The sequence below is a fragment of the Aplysia californica genome, unplaced genomic scaffold (genome assembly GCF_000002075.1).
Source record: "Aplysia californica isolate F4 #8 unplaced genomic scaffold, AplCal3.0 scaffold00672, whole genome shotgun sequence".
NCBI lineage: Eukaryota > Metazoa > Mollusca > Gastropoda > Aplysiida > Aplysiidae > Aplysia > Aplysia californica.
Genome location: NW_004797942.1, coordinates 256,262 through 268,462, shown reverse-complemented (window position 1 = coordinate 268,462; position 12,201 = coordinate 256,262). Strand labels below are relative to the sequence as shown.

The window sequence follows — 12,201 nt, the reverse complement described above, 5'->3', positions numbered from 1 at the left end:
CCCCTCCCTCTCTCTTCCTCACTTGTTCATTCTCGTTCGCTTGTTCTCTCTGTGGAGATGTTTGTTGTGTATAATGTGTGTGCATGTGGGGGGGGGCGTGTGTCCATCTGTCTCTCTGTCTAGTGTAAGCCTGTCCTCGTTGGATTATGCGATTGTGCAGCCGCGCGCTGCCGCATTTTTTCGCGTAATTCTGTAACATTTGCATAATTTTGGATTCCCCGCGTTTTTTCAAGTTTTTTTCCCTTTTTTTTCACAAAACAATTAATTAACACCTCGCCATATGACTAAAGGGAAGCAATCACCGTAATAAGTCTCATTTTGATAAGTTGGTTATTTCCATAGTTAGAAGATCTTGGTTATAGGTTGGGATTTTGTTCCTTGAGCATGTTCAATTTTTCAATCAATCAAAAGTTGTTGTTCTCATGTCTGCAGATGTTTCATGTTTGACAGGTGACCCTGGTTTTAGTAATGTGCCAGCATGAGAGATCCACATGTCATTTTAAAAAAAAAAAACAAACATTTTTCTCTCCTCTATAGATGTGTGAGGCAGCGTGGTGGAATCAGGCTCTCGTCAAAATGATCAAAGTGAAGAAACTTGCATTTTTCCACAGGTTTGTGAGTTTTCATCAAATTTTTGTTTTTTGGTTCAACACCTTTCATGCCCATTAAAGAACTCATTTCTGTGTGGATTTTTCTGAAAAACGTTGATTAAAGGCACAAAAAATGTACATTTTCAGTGACCACAGACTCTAAAGCTAAGGAAATAACTAGTCTTTGGAAGCCATTTTCTCACTAATTTTACCTCTGAAAACAGGTGACCCCACCTCCTTCATTGACAAATATCTCGACTTGTACTCAAGATAAATGAATATTTTTTTCCATCCAAATAAAGACAACTGAACAAGCTTCAAAGATGATACCAATAACTCTATATGCCCAAAAAATTGACGAGAGCCTGATTCCACCACGACCAGCCAAGCAGAGATAATGGTTTTTGCTTGTATGTGTTTCTGTAACAAGTTCTTTTTACGAGAAAGGTAGTTAGCCTTGAGACTCAACCCCGGACCTGGAGAGAGGATGACTCTGTTTCGGGAGTCACTACCATATTTAATGATATTTCGGTAGCTATCACCACGTCAGTCCTATTCTTTTCAATGCCCGGACTGCACGGCTTGGAAAGGACAGGACAAAAGGATATAGAAGTAGAAATAAGACTAAGAAAGTGGCATTGGATGGGACACACCTTCAGAAAGCCCACCGGAAACATCACAAGACAGTCACTGCGATGGAACCCACAGGGAGCACGAGGCAGGGGTAGGCCACGAGAAACATGGAGGAGATGTGAGGAAAGGGACATGAGAGAGATGAAGCTCACTCGGAACGAGCTAAGAAGGACGGCCCGGGATAGAGATAAATGGAAGGAGTTTGTAAGCGGCCTCTATACCCTGCCAGGGGTGAAAGGCACTGATGATGATGATGATTCCACTAAGCTGCCTCACATTAAATAGATCTACAGTTGAAAGTTACAGAGATTATGCTTTGGTTGTTTTTTTCCGGACTGATGCGTTGTTTTCTTTCCAAATACATAACAAATTACTGAGTGATACTGATATGTTCTGTTTTCAATTTTTCTGCACATAAAACAAGAAAATCATGAAAATTCATGATATCATAGGCCTACCAAAGATTGTTCGTATACAATATGGTTCAATCGGTCCAAAAAATGTCCGCAGTAAATATTTATAAGAAATGCTACAGTTCCAAACAGTTTTTCGCTACAGATATGACGTGTTGCCTATGAAGGGTGCTGTCTAGATCTAGATCTATGGAGGGTTACTGATAACGACACACATAGAACTAGCATGCGTTTGTCGTGGCCGTGACCAATCAATCGTGGCTCGAATTTCGGGCATGTTTTGGTTCCCCATTCGGGGAATATAAAGAAAGTCAAATAAAAAAAAGAAACTGAACCTCTTTACTTTTGAAAGAAAGTTCACTTAGCTTCACTTCGTCTCTTTCTCACTTGTTGTCAGCACGTTGATTTGTTCAATACGTTACAGTATTTTATACGATTTGTATTGAGCTGTTCCTCTTTTATTTTCCCCTCTTTGTGGTGTTTTATTTTGTTGGTGTGTATTTTTTTTTCTTGTTATTGTTCATTGTTCTGATGTGTTGTTTTTCTATTAATTTTTGTTGTTGTTGGGGAAAAAGGGGGGGGGGATGTTGTATACACGGTAACGTCATTTAATTTGATGTTCCTACCTTCAACAGATTCTAAATATATATCAGGTATAGATTTAAATGTGTTATGTTAGAGCGTTCCACCAAAACTGATAACGTACTGACACTGGCAGTCCCTTGGCGTGTGATTCCATAATTTACATGTGTAATATCCAGTACTTTTTTTTAAAATTACGCACATTTAGGGTTAAAACTGCCAAATCTTCTTCAGAGAGGTGGACACACGCCCTTATCTGTTAATTTTTGTGGTTGTTTATGGGCTGTTCTAATTTTGATTTCATTCAGTTGTGAAACCTTTCTTTTTTACGTTTTTACGCACATCTAAAAACCTCTAGACTAGCTCTTGAAAATTGAAATAGATCCAGACGCAAAAAATTTGCTTACTTCCCACACCTCGCAGAATGGCAGAATGAAAGTGAAAGTTGGCGCCAAACTCTCGGAAATAGGCAAAAAATCACGAGGCCGGAAGCCGGAAACCGTTCGAAGAAATAAAGATCGGCACTATTTCTCCGAACATTCAGAGAAATAGACACTTTGTCTCTATATATGTCTAGTCTAGATCTAGCTCTAGCAGCTCAATTGAATTCGATGCAAAAAAAGCAGCGATGTTTTGCAGTTAGGTTGCATCCCTGCTCTTTGAGTAGCCTATTTCAAATAGTATTTGGTCAACAAGACTTTTCTGGATTTCTTCTCTGAGTCTGGATGTAAACAAATCCTATCGCGGACTTTAACGAACGGAACTACAAGACCACCAATGCTTCTTCCCCGTCCTTGCAGAAAGGAAGAATGATAGATGATGCCTAGATCTTTAAATTTCGCAAATAATTATACGAAGTGATTATTCGGACTCGAGTCCGAATATGAAAAAATGTTATTCGGACTCTGATTCTTGTCCAGCATGACATCACTTCCGACTTCCTGTGACTCATGAATCCGGCTTCCTGTCCTGCCTCACTCGTGACTCGCCTCAGGCTGGGTAGAGACCGGGATCACTTCGGGCAAAAAGGCGTTTTGTGCAGGAGCCGAGTATTAATCTTATAATGATGAATTTGAGGCCGGCCTGAAAAGTTATAGCGCTTCTAATAAATGTTTATTTATCAAGAGGTCATCAGAAGCAATTAAAGATGGCTCGTTAGCATGTGTCGGGGTCGATTGGGCGGCCTGCACACGTGTGGCTGTGTGCGTGTCGGGGAGGGTGGTGGGGGGCACTATCGGTCCGGGCTTTGAACGTCGCATAAGCGTCGGTCTTTTTCCCCGCGGCAACTGATCATTATTACAATATAATAAGCTAGTCTTGACGTAGATATAATACGTAATGAATTGTGCGCTAGTCTATGGAATCAAAAGTTGCCGTATGCTCAGCTCTACACAGCAACACAACTTTTTCTTGGTAAACAATCGATATGACACAGGCTTGTATATATTAATATATTTGAACGAATCGGTCTTTTTTTTTTTTTTACACAGCTCATAATATGCCAGGTGGTCTGCTAATCTTCAAGTTTACCTTTTTCTACAACAAAGAAAGTGGGAAACGTGTGTGGGGGGGGGGGGGGGGGGGGGGCGTATCAATGAGGCGGCGGGCATTAGATCGGCAGATAAGGTGTGGGGGAAACTAAAAAATGGCGGAAAATTGGAAGCACTGAACGTTAGATCTATAGAACGAAGACACTTCCTTTTCTCCGGACCCGAGTCCGAATAACATTTTTTCATATTCGGAATATAACGACGGCCGCTAAACCAATCTTGAGAAAGGAAACTGTTTTGGAGAAATAGATCTATATAGAGATCATCAAGAAGTTTATTTTCCCGAGCGTTCGGAGATCTCTAGAATCTAGATATTAGATCTAATCTAGATCTAAACTAGATTATCTAGATCTAGATCTAGATCTCTAGATCTAGATCTAGATCTAGATTCTAGATCTAGATCTAGACTAGATCTAGATATCTAGATCTAGATCTAGATCTAGTCACTTCGTAAAATATTTTCGAGCCAAAACGAAAAAAAGACCTGTTGCCAGCTTACATCAGTGCTGTACGTAGAACACCTGATTTTGGGGGGGGGTGAGAATAGCGAAATGGAAGTGGCTATTCTCATCCGGGGTGAGAATAGAAAAACGATCTACCTCTCACCCCGGGTGAGAATTGCCAGCGTAGGCTATTCTCACCCGGTGCGAAACAAGACCTGCTTTTCCTCATTTTGGAATACTGTCTATCGGTGTGGATGATCCAATTGATAAAAGCCAAGAAAAAATTACGTTATAGCACAAAAGTAAGCTAATTTGATCGTCTTCAAAGATGCTATGGCTATTTCACTGTTCGAATCGAGCCGAACTACGCGGGTCGCCATTTTGTTTTGCCCGGAAGTTCTCGCAAGATCTACTCCTCCCCTATCTCTCTCTCTCTGTCTCTTTCTGAATACTGTCTATCGGTGTGGACGATCAAATTGACCAAAACAAAGTTAAAAAATGATGTTAAAACACAAAAGTAAATTAATTTGGTTGTCTACAAAGATGCTACAGCTATTTAACTTTTCGAATCGAGCCGAACTACGCGGGTCGCCATTTTGTTTTGACCGGAAGTTCTCGCGCTACTTCTCTCTCTCTGTCTTTCTCTCTCTCCACTGCCCACAGACAAAATTGTACGCTTTTAGTAGGCTAGGCTACAGTTGTAATGGAACGTTTGTTCACGGCACAGAATTCTACAATGTTTCTGTTATCGCAGTGTAGAATTCTGTGGTTTAGGGTGAACGCAAAATTTGTTGGCCTAGATCTAGGCTATAACGGTGAACGCGCACCGGGTGAGAATAGCCAAAAGACTCGCCTGCATTATTCTCATCCCGGGTGAGAATAGAGGTGGCCTAGCGAAATGCAGGCTAGAGAAGCCACTTCCCTTGCCAATCATTCAACTCACCGGGATCCCAGTAGCTCAACGATTGCTTCGATACAAATACTTGGAAGTTGCCCACAGCTGTAAGTGTCGCAATAAATACCAAAAGGCATAACAGAAGGTGTGTATGCTTGTGTATAAATTCCAAAACTCCCCACATGATGAAGACCTCTTGCTCTACACCTGTGAGCGTAAGATTAGAAGGGTTTTAAGGGGTTTTATATCGTTTGTTTGGTTGCGTTTATTGTTTACTTCGCAGACCTTTTTTCCGGTGTCAGGTAATACGCTCATCTTTCAGTCTTGAAAAAACACACAAGAGATGCCTTCCGATTTCATACGGCTGGCGTACTCGTAAAATTTAAAAGACAATAAGATATCTATCTGCTTGTTTTTTAACTGAAGTGTTAATGTATATATTACATTTTACTAAGCTAATCAAGATAATTTTGAAAAATAAAGATGTTTTGACCTGAAATTTCATTTGTTAATAATTTTGTCTTATTTGGCATACCGGATTTCACATTTCGAACCAGGAGAGTGACGTCCCTTCCATAGCTAACATCGTCATCGACTCGTACTCGTAGACAGTAGACAGATTAGAAAGGCACAGAACAAGGCTAGTCAGAAAGAGGAACTATACTACAAGAAAAAATAAAGAGTTCGGTCTTCTTGGACGTTTTCTTCCTTCTGCAATTCTACCAATATTTCTCTTGAAGAGGCAGGAGGCGTTCACCCTTACACAAGCTAGATCTAGATCTAGGCTAGGTAATGTAGCCAAAGGCAAGGGTCTAGATCTAGAACTCTAGACTATCAAGACCAAGAGGCCAAGACAGAACTTTTGTTTAGCCAGTTTAGCCCTCTAGAACACGTCTAGAATCTAGCTAGCTAGAATCTAGGCCTTTGACTTTGTTTAGACTTATATTTAGATTAGAGAGATGGAGATCTTGCTGTAATGCCAATGCTAAGAAGATCTAGAGTACATCCTGTGGTGCGATATACAGTAAGCAATCTTTTGTGGATATCTCTGGAAGTTACAGGTCGATCTTCATGATTTTTTCACCAGAAGTTAGAAAAACTTCCTCTCTATACGGTGTAGCGCATTACTGTAACAGCAGTTTAAAATTTCTATATGTTGTGGTGGTGTTTGTTTGGTAACGTGTGTCTGGTTTGGTGCGCAAGGTTTCTGGTTTGGTGCAACATATCGTCTTGTTTGGTGCGTAATAGTACCATGTTTACAGCTCTAGATCTAGATCTAGCTCTTTTCTGACACTTTTCATCTTTCTCTATCCTTGCTTTGTCTTCTTTTCCTTGCAAGAAGTTCCTGTACTGACCATAATGGAAGGCCAAGGTCAATTAGGCGTGTTCTTTTTGGGAGCTGTGCGCCCCCTGACAGGAGATTTCCTTACACCTTGTGTATGTGTTTTGATAATGGATAAAAAGAAAGGTGCTGTGGACACAAGAAGGGGAAAGAAGAAAACAAGAATAAGACTATACCTAGACTAGTATTTTAGAAGGAAAAGGACAAAAAAGAAGAAGAAAAAGACGTGAAAAGAAGAAATTGAAAAAGAAAGGTGCTGTGGACACAAGGAAGTGAAAGAAGAAAACAAGAATTAGACTATACCTAGACTAGTATTCTTTAAGGAAAATGGCAAAAAAGAAGAAGAAAAAGACATGAAAAGAAGAAATTGAACATTTTGGAGATTATATTTCCATATTAATTAATTTTGACATGAATACATTAACTTATCATCTTCCAATGGCAATATAATGCATCCAAATGGAAGGAAAACAGTCTGTTTCAGTGCACAATGCAGGTCATAGAGAAATAACTTAATAAGTAAAACAAACAAAGGGCCTAGAAGCCACACTATCAATGCCAAATAGCAAAAAAGCCGATATTGCGCACGAAACGGACTGCCCAAATTTGGTCCTCTTCAGTGCGCAACCCTATCTAACACGTTCCTGGGCATTAAGAAGCAGCCTGCGATAGTATTTATCGATTCTAGTATACATTCTACGATACATTAGAGCTAGATTAGCTAGATGTGCTAAATAATCGACTACTCAAGCGCTTAGTAAATTGATCGATACCGGTTACGAAAACCATTAATATGAAGGGGCAAAACTTTCCGACACCGTAGAATCACGTGTGTTGACAGGAACCTCCAAAACGAAAGTGAAATAAGCTGCATTCTGCGCATGCTCAAAGAAAATGACCTCGTTTTCGCTGTTCTTATCCAAAACAAAGCAGGAGACCGGGGGTTGCGCACCAAAACAGTAGCGCGGTGATGCGGGCCTACTCTAGATTAGACTTAAGATTCTAGGAGATTGTTAAGATTCCCGCATTTAATTCCGATGTGCGTTTTTCATACCTTCAGGCATATTTCGCTTTGGTCCCTAACCTTAACCCTAACCCTAACCCTAACCCTAACCCTAACCCTGGCCCTAACCCTAACCCTAACCCTGGCCTAACCCTAACCCTCTAGCCCTAACCCTAACCCTCTAGCCCTAACCCTAACCCTCTAGCCCTAACCCTAACCCTAACCTAGGGTTAGGGACCAAAGCGAAATATGCCTGAGCCTGAGGGTATGAAAAACGCACATATCGGAATTAAACGCGGGAATCTTAACAATCGCCAGATTCTAGATCTAGATTTTTTCTAGATCTACATCTAGATCTAGACTCTCTAGATCTACTAGACTAGACTAGATCTAATAATCTAGATCTAGATTTAGATCTAGAGACCCCTCTGGGCTTACTGGCACCTTGGCCTTAGTAGTTAGTGTTACGGGATTACTATTTCTGGAAGTGAACTTTTGTATTACCATAACTTCAGCTCTTTCCAAAAACATCGACCCAAAGTTTCGGGAAGGACTTCCCTAACAAGTGACCTCCCCATCAATCAAACACAAAGAAGAGGCCTCTAACCCTAGAATCTTGAACTCTACCACTACCCCTACCCCTAGATCTACTCCTACCCCTAGCCCTCAATTCTGCTCTGTCTCATAGTGGTCGCTCGTTCCAGTAGTCCTCCCAAGTTTCGTTTCGTTGAGAGGTCAGCCTATCCTGCTGGTGTGGGCACACTCACATACATACTTGACATACACACACACAGGCCACTCCATTCGCTTCAACAAATCTCGAGAACGGAAACGGTAAATAAAGTTCAAGTTTATTTTCCCGAGCGTTCGGAGAAATAGAGCCGGCAGTTTTTTTAACGGAATGTCTACGTACACGGTAACCAGGCACCTAGTCTCACCTATTCTCAGCTACGTACACAGTAACTGGGCACCTAGTCTCAGTGTATCTACGTACATGGTAATCGGGCACCTAGTCTCAGTATAGATCTACATACACGGTAACCGGGCACCTTGTCTCAGTATCTACATACACGGTAACCGGAATGAAAATAAATCAGTATTTGTTCTGTACTGTCTCTAGCTAAAAAAAAAAGAAAGTCATTTATAAGCGTCTTGTCTGGCACGCCATCGTGGCCGGTCTGTGAACCTGTGCGGACGCATCACATTGTGAGTACCGGTTGGGGTCACCAAAGTTCATTCAAAGTCTGTGCGCTGCGAAGTATAGGGCTCCGGAATGGGGGGATTTTATTGGTTTTTTAAAAAGTATAGCCGGGAAAGGAGTGGGTGTGAAGGCAACACTGGATGACAAAAACTGAACTTGGAGTTCTGGACTGCCCGGTTACCGTGTACGTGATAGAGACTACGTGCCCGGTTACTTTTGTACGTGACACTGAGACTACGTGCCCGGTTGCCGGTTACTGTGTACGTAGACACTGAGGCTAGGTGCCCGGTTACCGTGTACGTAGACACTCCGTTTTTTTTAAGGCAACTACCAGTTTTGTTTCCGATTGTGTAGGCCTACATGATGCATAATTATAAATATCTCTGGAGTTCGGCTCAGACCACTTCCCCCGAAGAGTCCCAAAGCAACCTCAGCCTAACAACTAATGGATGTAGCAACCTTAGCTTGCATTGTAACATAATTTTTCATTTTACAATTATTCTGCGGACACCCAGGGTGGCAAAATCTGGACATGAAGCTACAGTGAGCACCTAGCACACCTCTGTGATTGGCCCTAATAGAGATGACGCATTTCCGCCATCTATTTTTGTCATCGTCTAGGGCTTCCCTCGCCAGGTTAACAAGATCTCACCATGGCGGGCCCGCTGTGGTGGGCTATGTCACTAGGTTTCATCGCCAACTGATTTGGCTGTGTGTGTGTGTGTGTGTGTGTGTGTGCGTGCGCACGCGCTTTGAACAGTGTGTGAGTGTGTTCTATTTAGAGGAGAAGGTAAATTTATGGAACGAGTATTGCTGAGATTGTTATAAAAGATTAAGCTAGATCTATCATAAATTAATACAACAAAAAACCCCAAGCAGACGGCGAGATCTAGTTAACATGCCCCCCAGGAACCCCACATGTTGTTATAAACAAGTCAAATATTACTACGCCATTATTCCTACTGTAATTATTATATGATGTCGTTCTTTTTTTCAAACATCAATAACTCAATAACTATTGATTTGCGGCAAAAATGGAGGCCATTTTTTTGTTCAGCATGCAAAATACTACAAGCAAAAAATTATATAAAACTACTTACATGAGACGGGTGCTTGAGTAAAAAAAAAAAAAAAGTACACACACAGAACCTGGGCTTAACTCCTGTTCTGCGTCTGTGCTGAGATGCGAATCTTATCACTGAGTTCCTCATGTCTAAGTGGGTGTATTTGTTATAATTTCATCTAGAGCTAGTAACTTGGCTTGTTTTGAATGGACATACGCCTCTGTTGAACCAATGCAGGTGGTTCTACAAGCAGGCCACAAACTCAAACAGACTGACGCATACTCTCACCTGGTCATCACACGGATGATGCTCGGTGCACATGGGCTTAGCTAGGAGAACCGGAGTGATACGGGTTTTAACCGGATCCCGGAAAGCGGGAAAAAAAGGGGGGTCCTAATAATAATCTAGGTAGGCTAACCACTAAAGTCCTTGGAAACTGAAAATTCACCTTTAACCATTTTTCAGTAAAATTACACAAAAATATGTTTTTGAATGGGCATAATAAAGGTGTTGAGGCAATGAAACAATTTTTTAAAAATCTGTCAAACTGACGGAAAAATGCGGAGATATAATATCTTTGATTTCATTATTTTGACTTGCACCTGTTTCACCTCGATACCTGACATCTTTTAAGTGTACTCGAGCTTGATTCACACCCTCTCACCAAGAGCCACTTTCCTTCCAGAGAATGCATCACAATACTGCCATGCTTGGAGCATCAGCTCACTTAAAAAGAGAAACTCTGGTCAACTTAGGCACTGACGCTGCTGATGTTCTTCCTCTCTGAAGTAACAGCATCACTACACCCTGTGAATATGACTCGTGTGTGTGTGTGAGAGAGAGAAAGAGGAGGGCAACATTCCTTTCAAGCAGTTCCTCAATCTCCCCCCCCCCTCCCCCCATTTTGAAAATTCAGATTTAGCAGCAAATTGTTGTCAGGTGGACACCACTGTAGACAATTTAGTTACATGATTAATTTAATTGAGGGTTAATCACTGATAAACCCATGGTTGATGAGTTGTGAGGTCTTTTAAATTCAAGCTCTAACTCAGATGTAAATTTAGCCTTTACTGTTAGTCTTTCACAATGGCATATCTTGGTGAAGAATCAGTGCAATGTAGATGTAGTAATGATTATCATATGACATGTTTGCTTTTAAAAAAATCCAGTTCAGTTTCAGCATAGTTTCCACCGGGACGTCTTGGGGAAAACTTTTAAAGAACCGACTGTTGTATAGGTAAATTTTGCATGATCAGCAGACAAAAATGATAAGATTTAAAATAATAAATTTAATAAACATCACTTTTTTGGCGTCCACCCCCTGGTCACAATAAAATGAGATTTAAATCTTTGCGTGCTTACTGGCCCGTTCTATGTGTACACTAATTCTTTCAAATATAATACATGCTTATAATCTGACAAAGAGTGTAAAAAAATGTCTGTGGCAACTTATACCACACTTGCTGAACTGTTGTAAGAAAAATGAAACTAATCAGTAAATTGGGATTTAAATGAATGTGTTTTTAGACCAGATGTAGTTAAGTTGGTGCCTCTCTCAGATACAGTGGGAGGGAATTCGACTTTGTGGGAGCAGTTGCCAAAAAAGCCCTTCCTCTTATTTTTTAGTTTTTCGAGCCAGTCTCTTCAATTGTTGTTTTTTTAATTGATGAATCATAAATTTGGACAATTAAAGATGATGTGGTACCAGATATTTTAAACCCTTATTGTACATTACTGCAACTTTGAAATAAATACAGACTTTACCTAGCCAATGTAGCTGTGAAAGCAATGGTGCTGTGTGTTCTCTATAGAGGCTTTGCAGTTTGGTTCTGGGGTATTTTTTGCTGTTTAATCTTTAGTTCTGAGACTGAGCTATGTTTAATCAAGATCAATCACTTTGGAACAGTCATTATTTGATAGTAGAAAGCTCACTTACACATTAATGAGAATCTGAATTTGCAGAAAACTTTATGGAGCACACGGCGCACCGGCAGTGGAATTTTAGTTGCCGCGGGGGGGTTCCCCGCCGGGCGCCTTATCACGTCGGGGTCACGGGGGTCAGCTTCCTGTGGCCGCTCTGTCTGGGCCGATTTAATTTTTTGGTACTTTTCAACGTACAATTTAAGGTGTATCCTTGTATTTATGGCATTCTCATTTAGTGCACCCAAAGCATGCATTTCTGCTCTTGAGACTCAAAAAAGAACAGACGTTATAACTTGTCTGGTTATTTCGTTAGACGCGCTGGAGTCTGCAATGCTAAATTGTAATTTGTTTTGGACTAGCGTGAATGAAAAATCAATATTAAAAAAAGGCCTCTTCAAAATCTGTCGAACTTTTCGAACATGAACTACATAACATTGGTTCAGATACTCAAAAAAGATGGTATCTGCGCATATTATAATAGAAGGCTGTAATTTTGAAATTTTATCCATCGGGCACACAATTCGCTATGAAGTATTCCTCCAAATACAACTTTATGTGTCTA

At 40.8% G+C, this 12,201-nt stretch overlaps 2 protein-coding genes across 4 annotated transcripts in view; one reads left to right on the top strand and one right to left on the bottom strand.

The window, feature by feature from the left end:
* LOC101853119 (nurim homolog) overlaps positions 1-5,384 on the bottom strand; it is a 19,245-nt gene extending 13,861 nt beyond the window's left edge. Inside the window, exon 1 of one of the 2 annotated variants that reach the window (XM_005108253.3) lies at positions 5,155-5,384. Coding sequence is in view for 1 of the 2 variants with exons in the window: in XM_005108252.2 (XP_005108309.1) it covers positions 5,155-5,290 (136 nt within the window). In the remaining variant the exon portion in view is untranslated. The remainder of the gene's footprint in view (positions 1-5,154) is intronic. The other variant, XM_005108252.2, reaches the window with a different exon arrangement.
* A 306-nt stretch (positions 5,385-5,690) lies between these two features.
* Positions 5,691-12,201, top strand: part of LOC101852725 — an 18,959-nt gene continuing 12,448 nt past the window's right edge. For both annotated transcript variants that reach the window (XM_005108251.3, XM_005108250.3), the window contains exon 1: positions 5,691-5,895. The gene's annotated coding sequence lies outside the window, so the exon portion shown is untranslated. The remainder of the gene's footprint in view (positions 5,896-12,201) is intronic.